General features: G+C 33.5%; 1 protein-coding gene across 3 annotated transcripts in view; it reads left to right on the top strand.

Moving 5' to 3' along the window:
* The window catches only part of LOC128989814 (teneurin-a-like), an 880316-nt gene that overhangs the window by 252717 nt on the left and 600496 nt on the right, over positions 1-27103 (top strand). For all 3 annotated transcript variants that reach the window (XM_054411875.1, XM_054411876.1, XM_054411874.1), the window contains exons 4-6: positions 7429-7686; positions 17252-17392; positions 19075-19341. In XM_054411875.1, the coding sequence (XP_054267850.1) occupies positions 7533-7686; positions 17252-17392; positions 19075-19341 (562 nt within the window). In that variant the 5' untranslated portion in view covers positions 7429-7532. The remainder of the gene's footprint in view (positions 1-7428; positions 7687-17251; positions 17393-19074; positions 19342-27103) is intronic.

The raw sequence follows: 27103 nt of genomic DNA, 5'->3' as shown, positions 1-27103 counted from the left end.
GCCTTGTAAGAGAGGGTTTGGAGTCTTGTAAGAGAGGGTTTGGAGTCTTGTAAGGGAGGGTTTGGAGCCTTGTAAGGGAGAGTTTGGAGCCTTCTAAGGGAGGGGTTGGAGCCTTGTAATAGAGGGTTTAGAGCCTTGTAAGTGAGGGTTTGGATCATTGTAAGGGAGGGTTTGGATCCTCGTAAGGGAGGGGTTGGAGCCTTGTAATAGAGGGTTTAGAGCCTTGTAAGTGAGGGTTTGGATCATTGTAAGGGAGGGTTTGGAGCCTTGTAAGGGAGGGTTTGGAGCCTTGTAAGGGAGGGTTTGGACCATTGTAAGGGAGGGTTTGGATCATTGTAAGGGTGGGTTTGGAGCCTTGTAAGGGAGGGTTTGGAGCCTTGTAAGTGGGGGTTTAGAGCCTTGTAAGAGAGGGTTTGGATCATTGTAAGGGAGGATTTATAGCCTTGTAAGGAAGGGTTTGGGCTGTTCCTTTACAATAAACTCAATCAGTTTACTGTGTAAAGGTGGTCGCCATTTTAATCAAAAGTATTAAAGTACTTACTCTAAAATACAATTTAAATAACTAATTTTGTTAGTGATCATCTTTTTGAAACTCATCCTACCCTTATTTAAGCCGGGATATTTGCACCAACGCATCCCTCAACTGTGGCCCCTCGACTCACAAAGGCCCGATATTTGTGTAAAACTTTCAAAGTTTGTTTATGTAAACATCAAAGCCTGACAAATTTAACCGCTTGAAGAGAGTTCATCCGTTATCCCCTCTTGAACGTATCGTCTACACAATCACATACTTGACGTAATACACTGCGTTATCCTTTCACTCAAGTATTAATTAAGTGTTATTTAATTTAATTTTACTTAAGCTTTTAAAATTGTAATTATAATAGTCCAGTCATTTTAGGATTATAGGTGAAAATAATTCCCTAAACGGGGAAACTTTGCATATGTGCAGTAAGTTACTAGTACCCAGTAATAACATATTAAATTGAACATTCGCGCATGCTGTGCTACTTTCACTTTTTTGACCAAAATTCCACAAACCGTTAAAAATACAGAAACTTTGTTCCAAAAGTTAAAGAACACAAAAAAATCATATTTCTGTTACGTCAGTATTTGCCCTATCTCTAACGGTTTTTGAGGAAAATTAAATTAATATCAGCACGTTAGTTACTTACAGTTATTAGGGACGTGGTTTATTCCGTAGTTAACTTAATTACTACAGAAGAATAAAAAAGTTATTTTTCCGCTCAGCTGGCCCTCTCTGTTATGAAAAACCTAGTTTTATTCTAAACACCTTCATCTTATATTACTGCACATTTTAATTGAAATGGACATTAATAACTAAATAAAATAAAATAAATTTTTAGTCTAAATAAACATGGTCAACGTAAACCAGACTAGTTCTGGCGTATTTCCGTAAATAATTATTAAATTGGTATATATTTCTTATGATTAAACTACATAATAGGTCAAATTACTATTTTGAAAAAACATATTACTAAATATTTAAATGTCTAAGTTATCTGGGACAATGGAAAGTATTTTAACATAATGATTAATCAAAATGCAACTGATTGTTATGTTTTTACTGACAACACACTGACTCAAAAACCTATTTCTGTTTATAGCAACAGTTTATATATTTTAAAACCTTTTGTTTTAAATGTTTGGCATTCAAACTAATATCTGGCTGCTCCAGTAGGGAAACAGAGAAAGGGATTATTTCGAATCACGCTTCCCGGATTTGGTAAAACTCTGTATGGTCGGATTCAGCCTTCAATTTTAAATGCCAACGCACGTTGGTGGTGTACGTTTAGTTTACATGGGTTTGGTTGAAACAAGTTGAATGAATTGCATCTTAACAAAAATAGAAAAGCCATATTTCCAATTACAAACTTTATTCACCTTTTTCAACTTGATATGTCCTCAATGATTTTCTTTTACTGTTAAATGTTCTCAATAATGTTAGATTTGTTATTATGTTCAACAGTGGGGTATAAAGACGCATTATGATACTCTATAAATATGTGTACACGTACATCCAAAAAATGCCAAAGAACATTCACAATATGTCTTTGGAAAATATAAAAATGCCTAAATGTTGCTAACTACTGCAATGATACATGTTCATTATTTTAACATTATATCGATTAAAACATCTTGTATGATAAATAAATGTTTATTTATTTAATGATGATTGATGGATTTATTGTGGGGAAAAATTATATTTCCAACAATACTCCTTGCATTACGCAATCCAATGTATAATTCAAAATTCTTTTTTAAAATGAACACAACGAAAAAGAAAATTTTTGAACAAACGATTAGTTTTGCACTATTAATAAAAAAAGGCTTTTTATAATAAAATTTTTTCGATTTTCATCTTCATCCATATTTCATTTTAATTTATGTCAACAATTTAAAAGATCGATGTTTCTATATTGTTATTTGCAAGGTTGTGTTCTTTTAGAAATTGCTATGGGATTTGGGACTGGAGGTAATCTCGGGTCTAGGGTGGTTTCTGTTCTATATTTATGTCTTTAGTCTTCTCGCTCACACTTCTGCGTTCAATTGTACCTAGCACAGTTAAACAGAACTAAAAATTATAATTTATAGTTTTATTTGTGTACTTAGTTCTATCCGAAAGGTACCGTTTTACATCAAATATATAGATTTTCGTAGGAACGAACCTGCAGCTTTCACAGTAATAATTGGTCTAGTTTTTTTAGTATTGGTTTTGATACTAGTATACTGAAACTGTTGGAACATTTATTTCATTACAAACAAAAATTGTCAATAAGCTTTTAATTATTTGTATCAACTCGTTTGCTTTTATACATTCTTTCTGAATGTTTTCAGAATATATGATGTCGCAAACTAATTTGTACATTGTTATGGAATGTTGATACCATTTTAAACCTTATATTAACATGTATATAATCTTTTAAACTAATTCAGTTATACTTACACGTACAGAAAAATACAGCAAATTCCAAAACACTCATTTTTACTTTTATAACATGAGATCGTTGTGTATGAAGGAACAATTTCGACGAAGATGTAGTGATACTGATTAGAACAGACGTCTAGTCTGCAATTAATGTGGGTAACGCCTTTCTGACACCCTGCGTCCCCAGTAAATGGCTATCCTTCACCTGTAACTGTGATTAGTGGTAGGAGAGGACCTGTGAGAAAGGGTCTTAGGTTGGCAGTATTTTGTTTCGTTTTGGTTATTTTAGAAACGATTCAAACACTTAGTGAACTCTAGCAAATGTTTTGTTGATCTTCTTTTGGATTTATCAGGTGGAAAATATGTAACTGATTCATGTATTAATGTTTTATGGAACTTGTTGACTATATGGTTATGTTTTGTGTAGGTTGTTTGTAAAAGCATAGCATTGAGAGCTATAGACATTCTTCAAAAGTTCAGGACGATAAATGCTTTATGGCTACCATAGCACTGTTAAGGCATAAACTCTGAGCTGTTGTGAAGTTTTACCCAATTATGTATTGAGGATGATTATAGAAAGAGTGAAATGCCTTTTATGGCTTTATTATTAATTAAAACTAACTTATGTATACAGAATCTCTCAATCATGCATTTTCCTATTAATACTGCCTCAGAGTAATAAAACAAAAATACTGCGTATCTCGAAGCACACAATAAATAATCTACCTTATCATCCTTATGGATCAGTTGAAGATGATTTTAAAATAAAATCTATACGTCTCATCTATGGAGCATTTTGCTGTTCATTAATTTTGTATTGGTTGTTTATTAGTTGTTTATTATTTGACTACATTGAAAACCTATACAAACCATTCCAAAATAAGATAGAAATAGTCAGAATTCATTAGCGAACTCAAACTAATATTTAATGTTTGTATTAGTACTGTTTCAAATTTGATAATAATGTGAAAATTCGACTTGCTTCTAATGCTTCTAGCTACTCTTTTCTCATATGTCAACATTAGTATACTTATGATGACTTTGTAAATATTGGCAATTTGTTGTTACTAATTTCTAATGATCATGTTGATTGCTAAAATAACCTCCTTATGAAAAAATTGGCCTGACTGCCATATTAATTCAGAACGTTTTGTTGTTTAGTATTAATTACAATCAAACCAAGACATCTTAAGCTTCTTGGAATCCCCGACGTTTGAAATTATTAACAACTACCTGTACCCGCGGGCTTTGCCCCGTTTAACTTCATAAGTATTCGCATGGCTCATTCACGTCCTGGTTGAAGTTCGTTCGCTACGCTCACTCACCTTTTGGTTGGAAATTAGCTGTTGTCATAAATAAAAAAATAATAATAATGCTGCACCCTGTTGGTAATCCTTGTAACTTTTATGCTATTGAACATCATAGAACAGAACCAACTTGTTTAATTGAAACCGCTGTTAAGATTAATTAGTTCCTTTTAAATATGAAAAATCATAAGGTTAACATAGGGAACTACAGAGCCACTGGGGCGGAGCCCGAAAGGATGTTTGAGATAAGAATATGCTTTAATGTTAATCGGGAATGTGAGCTATTATCATACCAAATTTCAGCCCATTCCGTCCAGTAGTTTATGCGTGATTGAGCAACACACACACACAAACACACACACAAACTCACAAACTTTCAGATTTATAATATTAGTAAGACAACACGTTATTATTAATCGTCATAGCGACCGCGTGTGTTATAAATAGCCTAGCTAGTATGGAAGCAGCCGTGTGATGTAGTATCCTAGGTCAGGGGTGAAATACGACCCCTACAACACGCATACATTGTCATTAATTAAATACAGGACACGCCAGCGTGTGGCCGACCCACCCTCATACATCGTACTGTACTGTCTACTATATCTTGCATACTCATCACCACTATGTCATTTAGAATATGCGAAGTGTATTAAAATTACATTATGAACTAATTTGTATTAGTCAAACTCATATTATAATAGAGAAACATACTAAAAATGTTTTGTAACTTAGAGTGTTGTTATTTTATGATTTATCGATGTTATCTGTGTGTACATGTTCTATGTTGCTTGTATATTTAAAATAATGTAACGTACCTATACATCAATAATTCAAAGTGAAACCAGAAATAATATGGAGAACAGATTGGGGATTAGCATGTAGGCCTACATATGCACTAAAAGCATCTAAATTCGTAATATCACTGCAAGTGAAAACTATCTCGTAAACCTTTATCTCCCCAACTTAACTATATTCTATCTTTTTAATACGATTGAAAAGGTCCTTGGTAAGAAAGGTTAAAATGGGTTAGGTGGAGGTTATAAAGACTTAGGATGGGTATAAGTTAGGTTACGCTCCTTACTTTGTAAGGTTAGGTTGGAGATGGGTTGGAGCTTGTGAAGTAGATACAGCCGACGTCCATGAACATTGGATAGGTGTTACGATAGGTTAGGTTAGTTAAATTTTAATTGAGTTGTATTTTCTTTTTATATTTTCTAGAGAAAGTTGCTTTGTAAACAACTGGATATCAGGTAAAAGCTTAGACTAGCTTGCAACCGTGCTTTACAACGGGAAGAGGACGCGAAATAGAAACCTTTTTGATCTTTACATCTGTTGTATAAAATACTTACACATCCACCAACGTTTTGAGAAAACGTAAAATTAATTGGACCACTTAGTTTGATAAACGTTTATGGCTTTTAAATAAGATAAGTAGTGAAAATTGCCATTTTTGTTTGGATTAATTTTACATCTTACCAAATTTTACAATGTCATTTGCATATACTTGATTCACATTCATCTCCCTAATTTACTTATCTTTTGTATTCATTTTTGACATTTTGAATTTCAATCTTAATATCGTTATAATAAAGTTTCTAAGTTTAACTGTTTAATTTAAATAAACAAAAATTGTTATAGGTACATCGACCTCCTTTAGATCAAATCGCAAAATCCTTCAAACTTCATTTTTAACTTACAATAAATAATTTAAATACAAAAACATCAGCTGTTATAAAGACATATTGTTGTGCTTTATCAATTGGGCTTTGAAATTTATTAAAGAAACGATATCTATACTATATAAAGTTGGAAATTATAAATTTAACACGCATGAGTAACAATGCCAAGTAGATTTCCTTTACAATAAATAAAACATTAATCTTAGTATCTTTTAACAAATTAAATTGAGTATTGAAGAATACATGGAAACCAAAACATCGAGCACTGAACAAATTAATTGTAAAAATATTTTTAATTACACCTCTTATTCTGCACTACAAAAACATTAACCTACAACATAACATTAACTAACAGCATAACATTAAATAACAGCATAACATACTAACCAGTTCTTTTTACCATGGATCCATTGCATATACATTTACACATTTACCAATGATTAAGAAAACATAGTTTAAATATTTCATGGAAATTATAAGCAAAGGAACACTTTTTTCAACTAAAGAAATCAGTGTTAAGAAAAAATATGAGTATTTACAAACATCATGGCACTCAATCGTTATCCATACATGAAACAAAGTTAATAAAAGCTTTAGATTGTGCAATAGGATACATTTAGGCAAATACTAAAAATCCTTTTAGTTGCTTTATGGAAAGTCAATAATAGAACAAATACAAGTAGCCTTGTCCCCTGGAAAAAAATTGTATAGAAATAAAAATCATTATTACTATGCTTTATTATTACAGTCTAATAATATAAGATTATTAAACTGCATACCAGTAAAAATCAAATAATAGTGTACAAATAGTTCTCTTGTATTGTAAACATTTTACATTCATCTAGTTTCGAAAAACCAGACAATTTGTATTTTAAATCCTAATAAAAACATAATTCAGTTTTGAGTTGTTAAATTGGTGGTTTTTTATACTGTACATCTCAAGACTAAACTTTAAAAACTCAAGGAGAAATCGTGGAACAACGGTTATTGATTCTTACTTAACTCCATAATCAATGATGGAATCAGGAAAGTTAAAACGAAACCTGTCACATGGCTGCGAATAATATTTTATTACATTTGTTTGGTTCAGCTGTCTGAAATAATTGTGAAATGATCAATTTTGACAGTTCTGCTTGTTTACATTGAGATGTTATAGAAAAAAAATTAGTCATGGTGGTTTTCTCATTGCATCCATCGAGAACAATCAATATTTACCTTTGGATTCCTCACCTCAGACAATGAATCCTCAGAACTTGGTCAGTATCGAAGCGTGAATTGTCCTAAACGGATCATTGGTATAGTAGTTCTATTTTGGAAGAAGCTCAATCGGTTCAGTAATGTTTACGCCAATTAGTAACACACTTACGAAAAGACACCATTAGATCTTATTAATCATATAGATTTTTTGTATACCAATAGTTTGCTTGTTTATCTACTACTGTATGGCATATTTTACTACATTCTAACCAACTTTGTGTGCCTTCTGTTTCAGCCGTGACGAGTGACGAGTGACGTGACGCGACGAGTGACAGTGACGCGAGTGACGGTGACATGACGGAGTGATCGGGAGTGAAAGTGACGTACCGTGACGCGACCATGGATTCGTCACTGGGGCGTCGCAGTGGGGGTGTGATGCGGCTGAGGAGGGAACGTCGAGGAGAAGATTGGCGGGAGTGTAGCACCAGCGAGGAGGAGCGAGAGAGAGAGGTTTATTCTGCTGGGCTGGCGTCCATCCTGGCAGGATATGCGAGTAAGTACTTCGTCGAATTGGGGACGATGAAACTGCCCCGATATTTATGGTAGGTTTTAAATGCTGAAACTGCCCCGCTCATTACAGAGCATCCATAAAGGTCACCTCGCCATACCAGAAATGCTGAAATTGCCCCGAGCACCTGGCTAGGTAGCCGCTACGGGTATGGGGAAAGGGAATTGTTGTTGTCCCTGCGTTCTGCCAGTGACTGCAGTCTTCTAATAACTACCACAAAATATCAGGAATTACTAGCTTATTTTAGGTTAGGTATTGGTACAGAAACAATTGTGGCTTGGCAGGAAAAGCAGTCTACTCCAGCTTTAGAAGACTGCAGTCACTGATAGGGCACAGGGACAAAAATAATTCCCTTTTATCCCCAGTCTTGTAGCGACTACCTGGCCGGGTGCTCGGGGCAATTTCAGCATTTCAAGTCTTGCGAGGCGACCCTTGCTAATCCTTTTTAATGAGTGGGGCAATTTCATCGTTTCAAAAGTACCCAAACCTTCGGGGCAGTTTCACTACGCCCCGTCGAATGTGATAGAAGGATGAGTAGAATGGAAGAGTACATATTTTTGCCACTGGATACAAATAACGGTTCGGTCTATGCCAAGGTCCTCCGATAGCATAATGTGGCCCAATCATCACCGAGAGCAACGAGCCCTGGCGTCGACGCGACACATTTCCTTCTCCCACGAGCATCTGCTGACTAACTGTGAAGTCACTCATGCGGATCCTTTTGTCGGCGGAGGATCTTGGCATTGTTGTGTCTCCCGGTACTCTTGGTTTTCCAGAGACCATGGTATTGAGCCTAAAGGTTCATTTTCAAGCTGTTTAAAACTACCATCCTTATCCTTTGGGTTGTAAGAAGTTGCCATACACATAAAAACATGGACATGATAACATAGAAAAAGGTTTGACAAATTATAACAAAGTACTGAAAGCGGATAATGTGGAATGCCACCAAAAATATTGAGTGACTCAATGGGCTGCGTTATTAGTCATGACAGTGCTGTAGATTTTACAGTAAAACCTCATTGATCCATCCAATCTTTCTATACAATTTTAGGAAATTTGGCACGGTAAACTTTGCAGGCATTGTAGCTAGACATCAGCACAAAACTGATGGTGTTTCAAAAATTAGAATACATTAGAAAAGCTTCTTTTAAAGGCGTTTTAATACAAACAAGGCGTATCCAAATTGTCTTGGAATACCGGTTTGTTATTCTTCATAAGACTGTTATTTCGTTTGTCTCATCTTGCATTAATTTAGATGACTTGAAGCCTAGAATATTACGAAATATTGAGGGTAGGTCTATACTGCCAGGGCGACAAATATTTGAAGCGAATTATGTATCAAACAATATTTTGTCCCTTAAGGTAATATTAAGAAACATGCGCATATACTACGGTCTATTTTGTGAAACTAGATTTTAATAAACCTTATGTAACAAGTATACGCATTACTAGGGGGTACTTGGAAGTTTTTTTTTTATATAATGGACGAGTGAATGTTTTGGTGTTGATATTCAGCCATAATAAATACCCATCTTGTGTTAAAGATTGCAAAATCATATAGTCAAGAGAATATTTGAGATGTTAATAACTCTGGATCATAATCAATAACTAAACATATTTTGTGTAAATTGTTCCAAAGTTTCTCTTATTTGAAAATCTCATTAATTTGGAATCTTTTAAAATATCCATATTCAATTGCACCAACGCATCATAACTGTACCACTTCCTTCATTATTGTTGACTATTTACTAATTAATTCCCTTAAGATAAATTATAGATTAAAGGGGGTATAGACACAGTAGGAGTAACTTTTCCTTTCATCTATGGTAAAATATAAAAATACATCGATATGCAAGGCCCTTATTGTATTACAACACCTTATAAGATATTTATTTTCGCTCTTTTGAAGGTAAAGCAATAAGCCGCTCTTACAAGCCCCCTTTATTAAAAGTAAAGATATTAAAAATATTTGTCTTGCACCTCTCTTTGTGTTTTACTCCTTCAAACTCGATTTTTTCTCAAGGATTTCCAAGTGGTGGTTCTATACTATATTAATGGTAAACGAATATTATATGTTTTTTTATTTATATAATCATGTTTCAGGAAGCAATGTTTAACTATTAAATTATTTACATCATTTTATTCAAATCTCCACCATTCGACAAGCAAGTCACACAGAAAAAAGCTTACACACTTAAACTAAACGCAATAATTAAATACTTACATGACGCAAACATGGTAATATCGAAATCGCAAAATATGGTACATTAATCACTTTAAAATACCAGAATCTTTTGTTCACGTAGATGACATGTCTACTTGCAGTATGTTAAGCCAAATGTGTATTTGGTTCAAATAAATGGAATGCCTATTTGCAGTATCCAAAATCAATGGTACGTCTGGTTCACGTGAATGTAATGTATACATTCAGTATCTAAGGCCAGTGGTATATTCGGTTCACATAAATTAAATTGCCTATTTGCAGTATCTAAAGTCAATTATGCATAAGGCTAATTGGTTGTTCATTTTATTGCAAATTATGCTCTACGGAATTGCTCAAATGTATCTTCCCTTTTGGTCTGTGTTTTAATGAGCTATGAGCTCCAATGATTTGTTGATAAACATATGTTAAGACGCTTTTGTTTACATGTAATTGTTATCTTCCAAACATAGTTATGGCGATCAATCAACCCATATGGCCCATTTTAATTTCTGAAAGTTTGAATTCATGTAGGGGGTGCACTGTAGTCCGATTTTGACCGTTTCATATACCTTCCTATAGCTATGACTATGACTGTGCAAAATATCGTGCATCATTTCAGCCATTCAGGAGGAGTATTTGTAAAACTAAAATAAGAGTGTAGTATAAGAGATTCGCTCAATTAATTAGAACGAAAGAAAATTTACTCAAAGTCAAATTAAGTTACACCTCGAGAAAATCTTACGACATAGGCTTAAGTTAATTTGTATCTATAGCCCTTTCGTGTTCCTTAAGGCAGTTAATCATGCACATGATTCGCGCCTCAGCCTCACATAACCAGCAACAGCGCGCCTTGTGGTCGACAATAACACTAACTCATGTCTACTTGTGTTAATAATTACTGGCGGGCTACATAATTGTTTCACCAAGTCAACAAGGGGCAAGACACATGGGCTACCCGAACTAGGGATAACTTGTAAAACATACATTCTGACATACGCAGCTCACACAGTCTAGTACCTATTCGATGTGTACACAAAATTGTTAATAGCAAATTTGTTCACTTTGTAAGAGTGAGTAGCTAGAACAAGTTCACAATTTTAGTAATAAAAAACAATAAATGTGTTTTTAACACCACGAAAATAAATAAAACATCTACTTTGGTAGGCATAAGTATCAAGATTATATGCTAAATAACATGGACCCCCTAGACTAACTTTCAACATTAAACTTTGTTTTGGAGTTTTTCTCTGTATTTCAACTCTTAACTTTCGAATTGTCCATACAAAAGATATGCGAATTTGGCATTTATATGTGTTGTTATAGTCTCATTGGTTAGTTCGGCAGGTAGTTATACTTTAAGCACCACTAAAATATAATAATTACATATTTAAAACTAAGGTTCATTGAAAAAGGAGAGCTGAACTATATAAGTATATATTTTTGGTGATTTGATATAACTTTGCTATTTGTAAACGAAAATCATATTTAATAACGTCATACATATCTGCAAACCATACAAATACGTTCTTATAAAACAACCCAGCTGAAATTAAATTATGAATGAAACAATATATAAATATGCCTATTCAAAATTCTAACCCTAAATAAAAGTTGTCAATAATTTTTCATCTTCCCCATAACTTATGTAAAACATACTTAGATCAAGGTAGACATAAATAAATCGTAACTGAATAAAACCCAATGACACTTTCTAAAAAAAATGTGAAAAATAAACTATCCGAAAAATACTAAGTAGAATGAATGTAACATGAACGACAACATGTACACATAACATGTAGCATGAACGAAATAACGCAAATCGATGTATCCTAACACAGTATACGTAAATAAAACAAAACCAAAACTACTCATAACTAATTTTATGAAGATTACATAAGACGCGGATCGAATATATTTTATGGTATCCAACTATGTTTATATATTTGCTGTTGTGATTCAAAGTGTCGGTGAAAGCCTAGTTTCGAGGCTGCCCGACCATAACAAGCGCCCGGACGTTGTATAAATGATTCAGCGAGAAATAAACGTCAGCCCAGGCAGTATCGCTGAGATATTTTCACTATTTTTCCGCATCTAATAAGCTAAAATTTTCTCACCTCCAGCATACTGATCGGCTGTCTTACTTTCTTAAAGTGAGCATTTCTGTTGCTTTCGGATCATCAGTTGTGCATTTTCGCAAGAATAATAGTAATTATACCTACTTCTTATCGATGCAACTTCAAAGAAATAGTAATTATTTTTCGGTCGAAAGATTTGTTTGTGCTACCATTGATATGTAATAAAGTTTAACGTAAACAAACATTTAATGTTGGATTCCCCCAGCTATTTAGTGACGACTTCAAATTATGTTTTATATTAATGTTCAGCATTTTGAAATATGATTAATCTTTGGAATTTACAAAAACACTAACTCATATTTTATGTGTTGAATTTAGATATATTTTAAAATTCTGAATCTTACCAATACTTCTGAATCTAACACCAACAGCTTAGAGACATTACTAGTGAACATTTGATTTTGTGTCTGTAATCAATGCAGGAGGAACATTTTGAAGAAAAAAAATTTTAGAGGGTATGTAATATAAAATATTTCTATGTCAGCTACAAGATTTATGTCTGGTGGAATCTTTTCCATTAAAACAAAAGATGAAAAATGTATAAATAATTGTATAATGTTTGTTTTCACTTATTCTTGTTTTAAATTTAAATTTTAAACTTTTAAAAATCTTCATGAAAATTAAGGCTAATAGAAATGTGCAAGCATTTAGTTTTGGACTATTGGGTTCGCACACTTAATACGAGTTTCTCTGAAACAACTAAAACATACCAGTAAGTCTTAAAATTGCTAGTAAAATCTGCACCTATAGTCTAAAAAACATAACGACATATCTTAAAAACATTATTTAATGAAAATCACTATAATCTTATAGAAAGCTTTGAACGAACAATGATATCTTCTCTATCAAACTCAAGGTATTTCAGAACACCTTATTATATTATACTTTAATTTAGCTTTTTGGTTGGTTTTGTCATGAAAAGCTACAGTTGATTGAAAACATTGGTAGTTCAATGCCACGGAATAACAAAGATATACTGATCCCCTAAGAGTGCTTCCCTCTCAATAAATCTGTGACCACCCTTAAAAAGGGCCACAAATGGGGCCAACTGAGAGACATCTTGTCCCTTAAAGTGACAGTTACACTTGTTTATGGCTTTGTTAAGCATGTTAATGATGCATAAATAATATAGTTTGTATGCTAAAAAGTAAAGGTAGTCCTTAAAATGTGAAAAAATGTAGCATAATACACAACAATACACTTACATCACCCGAAATAGTGTTAAACAAAATCTTATATTAAACAAAAATTAGTTGTGTCACAGATTAATATAGTTATAGTTCATATGACTTTAGTCTTATTATGTCTAAATAATTTTTTTGTGTTATAACATTATATTTTTTTTTATTCCGACCTAAATCATATTTACAAAGTAATCGTTCCTTCTGTCGGAAATATTTGGAGTTTATTCATCTTTGCACATGAAGGATGTGATGCATTACTGTATTGGTTCGGTTATCCTTTATGTATCATGTTTTAGGTACAACAAATGCATGATTTATATACGATATCTTATTATTTAATGGTCTCATTTAACGGTTTTCCAAATTCGGAAAATGTACACTATAAATAATAGTCGTATCTTTTGATTGAACAATGTCGTTTTTTTTATTAAATATATATATGGCTAAAGTAATCTTGTAATTGGTGGAATACAAACCCAAGCCCTAGAAGTTCACTAGAGCAAACACAGCTTTTTTTAGAAGTAATCATTGTATGTTACTCCTCTAACCTCTGTTCTAAATCTCTGTATGTTAACCTCTGTTCTAAATTTTACTGCATACCTCTTCATTGTATTTTATGGAAATACGAAATATGGAATATTGTTTGTAAATACCACAGTTTCTAATGCAGTTTCGATTGCGCGAAAAATTACCGATTCAAATCAACTTCAGTTTTAAACATGGTAAGACAGATTACTTAACAATTATTGTGGTTGTGACGTAAATATTAAGAGAAATAATGAGATGTAGGCCACGGAAATGTGATTGTGTCGTTTGTCTAGAGACAGCTCCGCAGAGACGCTGCTCAAGATTGAAAATGAAAATTTAATAACGGCAAAGCGAAGTGGAGCCCGTCTCGCCGAGCGGCTTTTGTTGTTACTATACATAACGTGGTGATGTGTTTATCACTGGAGAAGTGTAAACAAAGGGGTAAATGTGTGGAAAATGGCCCTTTTCAGAGGATATAAGTTCTTGTTTGGGACTTTTGAAACTAATTCGTTTTGTTTATCGGAAAAGTCACATTAGCCACTTGCAGAATAAATCAATTAAGTATTTTGGGGGTTTTATAATCTTTTGTTTGTAATAGACAAATACTCAGAACAGTTTATAATGCATTAGTGAATTCTTAGATGGAATATGGTTTAACCATATGGAGAGGAACTTATTCTATAAACTTATAAATATTATAAAATATTGAAAACACATTTTTCAGAATAATTATGCACAAGAAAAACCCCGACCACTCTTCCCCACTAGGCTATTCAATCGTTAAGGAATTAAAAACTTGTTCGTTTTTAAAGTGTAACATCTGTTTTAAAGAAGTGGAAATATTTTATAGATCTGTAAATTTACGAAAACGTTATGACATAGCAATCCCCAGACCAAACTTAACTCATTTTACAAATTTTTACTTTTACTCAGCCCCGAATTCGTTCAATAGTTTGCCTACAATAATAAAAGAATGTGAAAACAAATACATGTTTATTGGTGATTTATGGGGTTATCTTTTAGAAATAGAAAAATATTGACTTTTTCTTTTACTCTGTTGTGTAGGACCATTGACTATAATAGTCATAGGTAGGACCTAATAAAATAAATAAATAGTTTTAATAATATGCAGATACATATTATTAAAATATTTTTAAATAGTTATAAATGTTGGAAAGGTTTATAATAGTGTTTATGTTTAAGAAACAGATAATTTGCAGAAGTTTTTATGTTTCTTTTGTGTTTATAAATAAATAGAATAATATTTGACAAGTGTGCCACCCACCATTACTATTATTTAGTTTATTATATCAAAGTAGATTGTGCAAATTCACCAAATCAGATTGAACATGATGGTTATTGATTCGTGTACTGTAATTGCTGAATTTTACTGTTGTATGTAATATTGAAACAATAAAGATTTTTCTAATAATTATAATATAATATAATCGTTTAAAATATTTCCTATCGATGAAACTCTTGAACATGTAACAGTCCTTATGATTAGTATAGTGTTTTATGGTTATATTAGTCTAAAAAGTTCAACTATATGATAAACGCCAAAGAGTAAGTGGGTAGCATAGGCCTAGTATATACTACAGTTAACTAAGATTTTATTAAGTAATCAAACATAACAATATTTGGTAGGTAGTTCTTTTACGCATGGATATAACTAATGTAACGAACTAGTATCACATGAAATACACGTTATAAAAAGTTAAGGGGGATTTTGTCAAACTGGAACTGCGGTATTCCATTTTCTTAAACTGGGCCAAAACTAAACTAAGCCTTTTTTGCTTACCAAAGATCTCAAATACACTTTCATGCCAAACATCATATTACAGACTAGAGTGAAGGAGGTGTATGGTCTTTCTGGTCTCTATTGGCTCTACAGATATAAACAGCCATTGACGATTGGGTTGATCTAAGCGGCCTGCAAATCTGAGTCGGAAGTCTTGTATTCTGATCCTTTGATCAGGTGAACTCATACTGTTTACATTTAAAGACTAAACATTTTCTTTTAGCGAATTTCCCATATAGGGAATAAGCTATTACCGTAGTTCTCATGGTAAGACCTGGACCCGGGACCGATTTAACTTTTCATTTTGAGGTCCCTAGAGGCCAAAAACTCCATCCGTTCAAATTTATATATTTAATGTATATGTATATATTTATATATATATCTATACTATTATAAAAAAGAGGTGGTGTCTGTGTGTATGGGAAAAGTAAACGCGAAAACTACTGGTCGGATCGGGCTGAAATTCGGCATGATGATAGCTCATATTCCCGATTAACATATAGGCATATTTTTATCCCAAAAATCCTTCCGGGCTCCGCCCCAGTGGCTCTGGAGCAAAGGTTCCCATGTTAACCTTATGAGAAATGGAATTAATGAATCTTAACAGCTGTATCAATTAAACAAGTTGGTTCTGTTCTATGATTTTCAATAGCATTAAAGTTACAAGGATTACCAACAGGGTGCAGCACTAGCATTATTTCTTTTACATTTATGACAACAGCTAATTTGCAACCAAAAGGTGAGTGAGCGTAGCGAACGAACTTCAACCTGGAGGCGAGTGAGCGTAGCGAACGAGCTAACCTGAAGGCAAGTGAGCGTAGCGAACGAGCTAACCTGAAGGAAAGTGAGCGCAGCGAACGAGCTCCAACCTAAAGGTGAGTGAGCGTAGCGAACGAACTTCAAAAAGAACCGAAATTTCTTAAACCATGTCCTCACTCATAACTGCTATAAGCATTTGATACTTATATGCCAACCCCGTACGAAGGACGGGTACTCTGCTAGTATATATATGTATATATATTTATGTGTCCGTTAGCGCGATAACTCGAGCAAAAATGATCCGATTTTGATGAAATTTCATACAATTGTGTAAACCTACGTTTATTCGAACGAGTTCGCGATCCAGCATTATCGGACCATGGGAACGGGGGTTTATGGTGGAGGGGGGGGGTTATGGGGTAAAAATGGGTTTTCCCTTTTTTGACCCTATCAACAAAAAATTTTGCAATTTCTTTCTAAACCGAGAACTTAAAAATAAATAATTTAGTATATTGAAGCGCTGTTGTATGCATAATGGTCACGGAGAAAATTCAAAAATAGTGTAATTTAAAAGTCCCACTTATTTATGGATATATATTGATACAATTTGGCAAATTTGTTTCTTTCATCCTATACTATTGACGTATGGTAAAAAAAAAAACACTTTTTACCTTCCCCCTAGTAGCAAACCTAAGCACTCGTTAAATCTAATGTTATTTAAAAAGAAGTAAATAAGTCTTATTTATGGAAATATTTTAGTAAAAATGTAATCAGACAAGTTGAAATTAGCTTAGTCTGCAGGTTTGCTGCGGCGGTTTTATTTTAAATTTAATTCACGTTAAAGTAGGCCCCATGCTTTACCCAGTTCTCCAAATAGTCTTCTTTAACTCACCAATCCCTTGTTTTGCCTACCTGTTTAACATTACTGTTATTTTCCCAGGAGGAGAGTCCTATCTGAGCAGTGCCAGTGAAGATGTGCCGGTGGCGGAGAGGAGACCCCCAAGTGGATCAAACTCTCCCACTTTGCCTGCCCACTACCGCCACCACAGTCCTAGTAGACAGGCCTCGCCATATCCCATTGGTGCGTCAAATAAATTACAATATAAATTTATCTCTCTTCGCATAGTTAAATATATGCGCATAAATAATAGCATAAATATATGCTAAGTTGTGGCTTAAATTATATTGAACTATTTTGTAATCTCCAGGTAAGGGTTTTATTTTAATACTTTGACGTGATCGTTTTTATTAAATAAAACTGTATTAGTAATAAAATTAGTTTGGTTTCGTTTCAACAACTAATAAATATAAACATTCACTGATAAAATACACTTTAGTAACGCTTAAGACTCGTTTCACTTCATATAGAAAACATTTTTATTTACAATCCGTTATAATGATTTTAATTCTACTTATAATAAATTGAACTTTTAAATCCAACGTGAATCAGAAAAATATCTTTCTAAAGTATGAACCTATATAGTGTGCAGTGATTTGTCTTATATTTCTTCAAAAAAATTAATCCGTCTTATATTTCAAATTGCCATAGCACTATCTGAAGCTTCAGTGATATATTTTATATTAATTCACCCAAGCATGGGAGCTTTGTAATTCAACCATTTTTTCCTTTTTTCACATTCTATTTTTCCGAATCTATTTTTAGAAAGCCTACTAAATCCATGATGAATCTCTTTTATGCGTACATAAGTGTAGATAGTTCGTGAAAGAGTCATTTTTGTACCCAGAGAGGAGTTTGTTTGTTACGTGTTATAATGAGTTAAATATATCAACTTTTTAGGTGAATGTTGGAATCGTTTCCCTAAACTTTATCGAATTTACAAGGCACTATCTAGTGACGTGATTATACAGGATGTCCCTGTACTCTCTACCGACCTTTTAAGGTATCATTCCTTGACCAAAGACAAACCAAAATATCAAGTGAACAATTTCCAAAGCTCAAACATTACCCTTACAGCATCCATTTTGTTTTCCACCCATAGTATTTTAAAAATTAGTTAACTCCTTTGTTTATGAACAGATGTTCTTAAATGTGGTATTGTAAGAATTGTAAGGGGCTTTGTTTACCTGGGTAGTTTTTTTTATTTGATTTTACAGATATTTAATGGCCACCATTTTGAAACTACACATGAAAAAATAATGGTTATGCTGGTAATATTTGTTAGAAATTTTTAACATGCTATTTTAGTTTGGTATTTGGTTATAAATTGATTTATTAAACGGTAAGTAGAGAGTTCAGGGACACTCTGTAGAAATATCTCTATATACCAAGATTATAATTGTATCAGAATTCGCATACATAAATTTTACATCACAATTATGTTTGAAAGGTCCTTTAGCATTGTTTCTGGCAATATTTTTAACTAGCTGTTACCCACGGCCTTCACCCCGTTTGACATCATAAGCATTAATAAAACTATTGATTGGTTAAGTTAACCTGATATAAACAAAATACAGTAAAAGAAACAAATAATCAAACCTGATTTTAATAAGGTGATAAATTGAAGGAATAACAAACAAATAAGTACAGCTGAGGTACTTTTAACATTAGGAATATAAAAAGTTCCCTTTACTAAGGAATTACGGCCTTAAAGGGCAATTTTTGAAATAATCGATAGTTTTGCGCAAGGTTTCTCGTCATGACGAACATTTTAAGTATATGGTTTATGGGGGTGTGACTTGTAGTGTTCTCAAAAGTTCATGGGTACTTTTGGCTTTATTTATAGATAAGCAAATCTGTTGCAGAATCAACAAACCTAACGTCGGGCACGTCAACTCCGGTGAACCCTAGTCTGAGTCCTAGGTTTGCGGGAGGGAGAGCTCAGGGGTACAAGAAGTCCTCTTCTCTGACCGGAGTAGTGGTGGGTGGCAAGAACAGCACAGGCACTCTAGGCAGCAGGAGAAAACATGTGACGTCATCGTCCAGTATGACGTCATCCGCCAGCTCTGACAACTGCTGTCACAGTGACGTCACATATCCCGAGGTCGACCGAAGGAAAGACCTTGTTGAAGGTAAGAATATTTTTCTTATCCAATTTAAATTGCAGTAGAGTCTCGATTATCTCACCTAAAGTGGCCATATAAGGTAAAAAATACCCCCGCCGCAGCAAACCTGCCGACTAAGCGAATTTCCATTTGTCTGAATTGATTTTCAATTAAATATATTTAAATAGCATTAGGTTTAACGAGTACCTAGGTTTGCTGCTACAAGGAAACTAATAAAGGGTGTTTTTAGTAAAACATTGATAGCTTGATAGCTTAGTATAAAATAAATAAATACAAGTTTGATCAAAATATATCCATAAACAAGCAAACTACAACATTTTACAATATTTTCCATAAGAATAACATAAGAAATTTAAATTTAAATTTTTTTGAATTTTCACCGTTACCAATAACCGTACAAAAACATCTTGATATACTAAATTATTAGTTTTTAAGCTTTTTTTTAAAAGGTCTAGAGAGAATTTGGGAAATTTTATGGGTTGAGGGTCAAAAATGAGAAACCTATAAAAACCCCCGTAAAACTTCGTTCCCATGGCCCGATCATGCTGGTTCGCGAACTCATTCAAGTTTTTCCCGCCTTACACCTTTAAACCAAATTTCACTAAAATCAGACAAAATGACTCAAGTTATAGCGTTCATGGACGTATATACAGGGTGGAATAAAGTCTGAAGACAGTTAAATATTTTCTAAACGACAACAGATAAATCAATAAGATTTGGTATATCAACACCACACCTAAAAATCTACTTTTTTAGGAAATATCAATTTTCTGTCGTATCATGGGGACGTCCCGCAAGGAATCAGAAGGAAATCTGAAATAGAAGGTTGACATGTACATAAAATTAAAGGTCTTTACTATCAGAATATAATGCCGCAAATTTGAATTCAAACGGACAACCGAGCCAAGAGTGACAGTTGTTAAAAGATTCCTTTAATTTGCATTGCCATTATACGCTTACTCCTCAAGGGGCACAGCCCTAGGAATTGTAAGAAAATTGTTAACATTATAGGTCGATATGCACATCAAATTAAAAGTCTTCACTAGTAGATTACATTGCCGTAAATTCAAGCTCAAAAGAACGCCTGAGTAAAAAATGGCAGTGGTTCAAATATTCAAAATGGCAGATTCAAGAAATCTTTGAGCGGCTGCCATTTTGCGCAGGATCAACCTTTTGAAGTGCGGTTTGCGGCATTGTATTCTACTAAAAATGACCTTTCATTTGTTTTGCATATTGACCTATGCTTCCGCTTGAGATTTTCTTCCGACTCCTTGTGGGCCGTCCCCCTGAAGAGTTATTTGATAACTGAATGTGTGTTAAAATAAAGTGTTATGCTCTGTAACTTTTTACCAAGTATTGTATCTCTATCTACATTATTTTTAAAATATTTAACTGTCTTCGGACTTTATTACTGTACCACCCTGTATATTCATATGATGACTTTTATAGCTTTTTGCAAGAAATCAAAATTTTTCCCCCCTCCCCCAGGGTAGGTAGGGGGCAACTAAAAATATTCAAATATAAAGACACATGTAGTGACCCCTCATTTTAAAGGTATTAATTTGTAGAATACAGTGCCGCAAATTTGAACTCAAGCGGATAACCGAGTCGAACATGGCGCCCGTTCATAGATATCTCGAATCTGCCATTTTGAATCTTTGAACGGCTCTAATGTTTTCTTCATTGTTCTTTTGAGAGAACATTTGTGACATTGTATTCCGCTAAGTAAGACCTTTAATTTGAAGTGCGTATTGACGTATCCATGTGTTTATATTTTCAACACATATGCTTATTAAGCTAAGTGGTGGCCCGCTATAAGTCGGGAGAAAATCATAAACGTATGGATAGGTCAATATACACATCATATTAAATGTCTTAATTAGTAGAATTTAATGTCACAAATTAATTTAAACTCAAAATAACAACTGAAAAAAATTGAAGCTTTTCAAAGATTCAAAATGACAGATTCAAGATACCTATCTTTGAACGGCTGCCATTTCCTACTCGGTTATCTGTTTGAGTTTAAATTTCCGGCATTGTATTCTACTAATTAAGACTTTAAAATGAGGGGTTACAACATGGGTCTTTATATTTGAAAATGTTTAGTTGCCCCCTATCTACCCTTAAAAGGGGAAAGGGGGCAAAATTTTGATTTCTTGCAAAAAGCAAGAAAAGTCATCATATTGTGCAGTTGTGAACATTCGTATAAAAGTAGGCATATTTTAAACTATTTCCTGACTGCTTTCTGTAACTGATACATAGAAGTCAATCGACTCATTTGTATCCATCTTCCATTTAACTTATTTTAAATTCTCAACTCTGAATAATGCTTGTTTAGACTGTTAGACCTTACAAAAAAATAACATTTTAGAATAATTTACCGATACCGGTTTTCCGAGTTTCTGAGTAAAGGGAGGTAGAAAACGAGGGCTCATTAGGGAGAAAGCACAGCCCTCATCATTTTTGAACATGAGCTGAGATTGCCTCTGGCCTGGAATTTAAAGATAAGACCTCTGAATTATTTATATCAATAGCAACACAAGGTACGCTTTGGTGTCTTTTATATTATTTACAAATAAGTACTCAAAACTATTGTTACTACGTCATCAGGCATATTGAGATATTATTTATTGAGATAGTGCCAGGCTCGGCCATTAACTGAAATGTATATGATTTTGAAATTCATCCGGGAATGGACGATATTGGGGATATGATTACAGGGGTTTACATACACTTTGAGCAGAAGAAGACTTTCCAAGAAGGTTGGAAAATTAATTTTCTACAATTGTATCTGAATTTATTATTAATAAACACAAATTAAGAAATAATTCATTTGACTTAATTTAATTCAGTAAAAAAAAAAAAATGCTAAGAAGATTACAAGTGGCATAGACTCATAAACGTTTGCATTAAAGCTTGATATAATGATTCAAAAGCTAAACACGCAAAACGTTTAACTTTAAAAATATACTTTGTCAATAATTGTGTATGGCTATTCAACTGTAAATTATGAATATTGATGTTAATTGTAGAAACATAGAGTTCGTAAATATTACATTTAATAAAACAAATATAAATGTTTTATTAATATGAAAAAATGTGTATATTCCATAATTTTGAGAAAATAACAGACTCGGGAAATATCTACCTGTAATTCTGCTGCGTTGCTTCAAAAACACATTTTTGGCTAATCGGTTTGTTCTTTAAATAATTAACCTGATTAATTTATCGATTTGAAGGTCACTGCAGGAAAGAAAAACCGTCTTGCGATGACAATTAAGGTTATTACATTTAACTAATAAATAACGTGGTACGTATTGTATTTCACATTTCATTTTTCACAGCTATTTCCCTTAGTGAATAAATATGATAATAGTTGTATCAGTTATTGTAAATACGTAGGGTGAAACTCCCATTACTTTAAAGTAACGGTCGTCACGGCAGCTCAGTAGGCTACTGTTCAGTCCCCAACTTTGGCCACATTTTGTGATAACTGTGTTGAATTATGTATTATTGTTGATAAAAGAGTGGGCCTTTCCACATACAGTTTATGTGGATGTTTTCATACTTTGTAGTGTAACGAAATTAATGATTAACAAATCTTGACTTGTAGATTAAGTTACCGGTATACGAAAGAAGGGAAATTTATAGTCACCGGTAAAAGTTAGTAGAGAGCCTGAGCTTTACAATTATGTAAAGTAACTTCTCAATCAGCATTGTACGTGTTATTAAATTTACGGAAAGTAAATAAAAGAAACGTCTTATAACACTAAAAATTTATAAGGCGTTTCTTTTATTTACCTTCCGTAATAATGTAAAGTATACTCATGGGAACTTAATCTTAATAATATGCGCATGGGAAGGTGGCATGGGTTTAAGATGTTTAAGAAAATTAATAGGTTCCTGATATTTTGCATTGGGTAGGCTTTGTATTGTAAACAAAGTGATCGAAATCTAAAGGTTAAAGTTGTTGAAAAATTACTAATTTATTATGTCTCATCTATTATAATTATAATAACAGCAGATTACAAAATTTAACTCTTAAATTGATTGAAAATTATAATTTGGAATGCCTATATATTATTTATGGTCATAAAAAGGGGTACGAAGACCCCCTTTTATATTTAATTAATACATAATTATATTTTTTCATTTAATGAGTCTAAACATTACTGTTGTATCATTGAGGTCACTAGATATTTTAATATGGATATTTAAATAATATACCATATATTAAGATATTTATATGATAAGCCAAATAATTAACATTTTAAAAAGCTATTTATTTCACATGAAAAGATGTTAGCTAAGTTTTCATGTCGCAACGTGTGTCATGTCCAATATAGCAGAGTTTCAGAGTTGGCTTGGCAATAGTTACTCTGACTTTGACACATCAGGACAACTTTTACCTAAGCCTATTTAGTGTTCATATCAGCATAATGGGTTCAACTATAGGTATCCTACGGGAATAGACGCGACTAATCCAGTTGTTCACTTGCTGGACATATTCTTTGCAATACGATTTTTAATCATTCACATGAAAACCACTAGATATTGTTTTTAAAATTGTAATTCGGTATGCTATATTGTTTCGGTCGGGGGCTGCTGATCGGTTGCCCTAGAAATATATATTTAAGTCCCGTGTTAAATGCCATGTTGGTTTGGAGCCTAATTTCAGCGGAAGGTCCAACAATCTAGACTATAAAAATACCCCCGCCACAGCAAATCTGCTGACTAAGCGAATTTCCATCTACCTGTCTGGAATTTCACTAAATTATTCCCTTAAAATTGTCAAATTTATTTCCTATTTAAATATAATTAATTTTGATGAGTACTTAGATGTGCTGCTACAGTGAAGAAAATATGGGGGTTTTTAATTGAAATATTGATAGCTTAGTATAAAGTTACCAAAATTTCAAAATTGTATTAAAATATGACCATAGACAAGAAAACAGTTTATTTATTCTCCATAAGAATAACATGGTAATTGTAAATTTACACTTTTTTGGGATTGTTTTGGTAACCGTTTGGCATACAACAATGCTTCGATATACTAAATTATTTGTTTCTTTGAGCTCTACAAACCTCATTTTCACCCCATAATACCCTCTATAAACCCCTGTTCCCATAGTCCGATCATGCTGGTTCACGAACTCTTTAAAATAAATGTAGGTTTATAGCAAATATTTAGATTTTATAAAAATCGGATCATTTTTGTTCGATTTATTGTGCTAATGGACTCATATATAAATATATATATATATGAATTTGAACGGATGGTGTTTTAAGCTTCTGGGGACAACAAAACGAAAAAGTAAATCGGTCCCGGGTCCAAGTCTTAGCATGAGACCAACGGTAACACCTTATTCCCTATATGGGAAATATGCTAATAATGCACTTTGCCTTAGGCAAATGGACCGCTAATTTTAATTTGATTTCAAACCCTAACAGCATAGCTGGAATATTGGGTTAAAACGAGCACAGTTTGTCTTATGTTTGGCATGAGTACGAGTTATTAACAATATTGACGTGGTTCTACTTTGGTTTTGGCTTAATCATATTTTTGGGTGGGATAATAACTACTTGATAACTGTAAATAAGTTACATGTTAACACATTTAGACGATATCTTGTCTGCATTGTTCATATTATTTTTGCACTTAAGCGTTAGTATGATGGTGCAAAGCTACAAAACTTACAAAAATATCCAAAGATCAATTTACACGTTCAATAGACTTATGAAGACATACAAGAAATTCAATGGCTTATGAAGCATATGTCTTAGAGGGTCCTTTCTTCGTCATTATTTAAGCGAAATGATATTAAAAGCTAACAATATTTTTAAAGGTAACCATGCAAATTAATAACCGGTTAAAATACCTTAACTGTCAGGTGATCGTTGGAGTAGTATTACACTACTGTAGTTCAGCCCTCAGGGGGCTTTCTTCAGGTGTCAAAGGAAGTCAAAAGCCTAGACTAGCTCCTCGCACGCGTCAATGCCGGTACCCATGAAAAATGTTTGTGACTCTTACGTGTGTATTCGTTTTTATGTTCGTGTTCGTGTCCGTATTTGTGTTCTTGTAGTTTAAATGTGATGAAATCGTATGAATGACAACTTTTGACTTCCTTTGACACCTGAAGAAAGCTCCCTGAGGGTTGAAACTGCAGTAGTGTTATTATTACTCCAAGGACCACCTGGCAGTTAAGGTATTTAAACTATTTATTAATTAACTAGAGTGATTCGGAGGTTAACATTATAAAAAAACTATGCAAAATCTATATTATATAAAGCTCAAATACCACTGGCTCATTCATTCACTCACTCACTCATCACGAAATCTCAGAAACCATAAGACCTAGGAACCTGAAACTTGGCAGGCATCTTCCTTTTGGGTAGTAGACGCTCACTAAGAAAGGATTTCACCCTCCGACCTCTGGGCTCCTCCCCAGTGGCTCTGGAGTTTCCCATGTTAACCTTATGAGTACTCATATTTTAATGGAATCAATGAATCTTAATAGCTGTTTCAATTAAACAAGTTGGTTCTGTTCTATGATGTTCAATAGCATTAAAGTTACAAGGATTACCAACAGGGTGCAGCACTATTATTTATTTTACATTTATGACAACAGCTAATTTGCAACCAAAAGGTGAGTGAGCGTAGCGAACGAACTTCAACATGGAGGCGAGTTAGCGTAGCGAACGAGCTAGCCTGAAGGCAAGTGAGCGCAGCGAACGAGCTCTAACCTAAAAGTGAGTGAGCGTAGCGAACTAACTTCAACAAGGACGTCAGGACGTGATTGAGCCATGCGAACGAGATCATCTTGAAAATTAAGAAGTTAAACGGGACAAAGCCCGCGGGTTACAGCTAGTTATGTATAAACTAAGGCAACATATAATCAAAACATAAATAAAACATAATTCTTTACCTAAACATTAAACTATCCACAGACGTCGGCGTGGCCTAGTGGTTTGATGCCGATGACCCAGCGGGTTCGAGCTCAACTCAAGCTTTAGGGGTACATTTATCAGGGGTATGAAAAGACCTTAAGGAAGAGAACACTCTGAATACGTTGACGTCGTGATATTCGTTGATAGAAATAACATGTTAAGAATATAGCTATTTGCGAGAGTTTTATACAACAGGAGGAAGGTTGTGGGCAGACCCATTATGTAGACATGGAGCTTAAAGAGGCTTAGGTTTAAGTTATTCCGGTGATGCCAAAGTCAGGCCAACTACTCGCAAGTCTATTACTTATGTCAACGTCATGAGCCCAACTTACTGAGAAGTAGACATGATAGCGAATCTATTTATGTACTGATATAGGACAGACCTTATATCATGTAGCATGTTTGCTATATACAGTGTGTAAATTAAGTCTTGAAACAAATCTGTATTTTTAAAATCGAAATAGATAGAAACATTCTGTTTGTAGCATTGATTCTTAACAAAGGTTCCGCAATTTTATACACAAAAAATTTGTTTAACCCCAACAGGATAGGGGTAGGGTGTGACTTATCTTTTTCAAATAGCAACCCCTATTGAGTGACCCCTAATTTAGAAGGGTTTGTCAAAAGAAACACAATTACGCAATACCACAAACAGAATATTTCAATCTATTCCGGTTTAAAAAATACAGATTTGTTTCAAGACTTAATTTACACACTGTATAATCCAAACTACAAGTAAATTAATTTTTTTATTGAAAATAGGAACTGTCATTTTTAAAAGCATTCCATTTGTCACATAGTAACAAAATGTAACCACATA

This window comes from Macrosteles quadrilineatus, unplaced genomic scaffold (assembly GCF_028750875.1).
Source record: "Macrosteles quadrilineatus isolate MER2022 unplaced genomic scaffold, UCM_ALF_1.0 Scaffold_3__2_contigs__length_128488019, whole genome shotgun sequence".
In the NCBI taxonomy this organism is placed as follows: Eukaryota; Metazoa; Arthropoda; class Insecta; order Hemiptera; family Cicadellidae; genus Macrosteles; species Macrosteles quadrilineatus.
The sequence above is the reverse complement of the archived record's forward strand: the minus strand, read 5'-3'. Positions and strand labels throughout refer to the sequence as shown.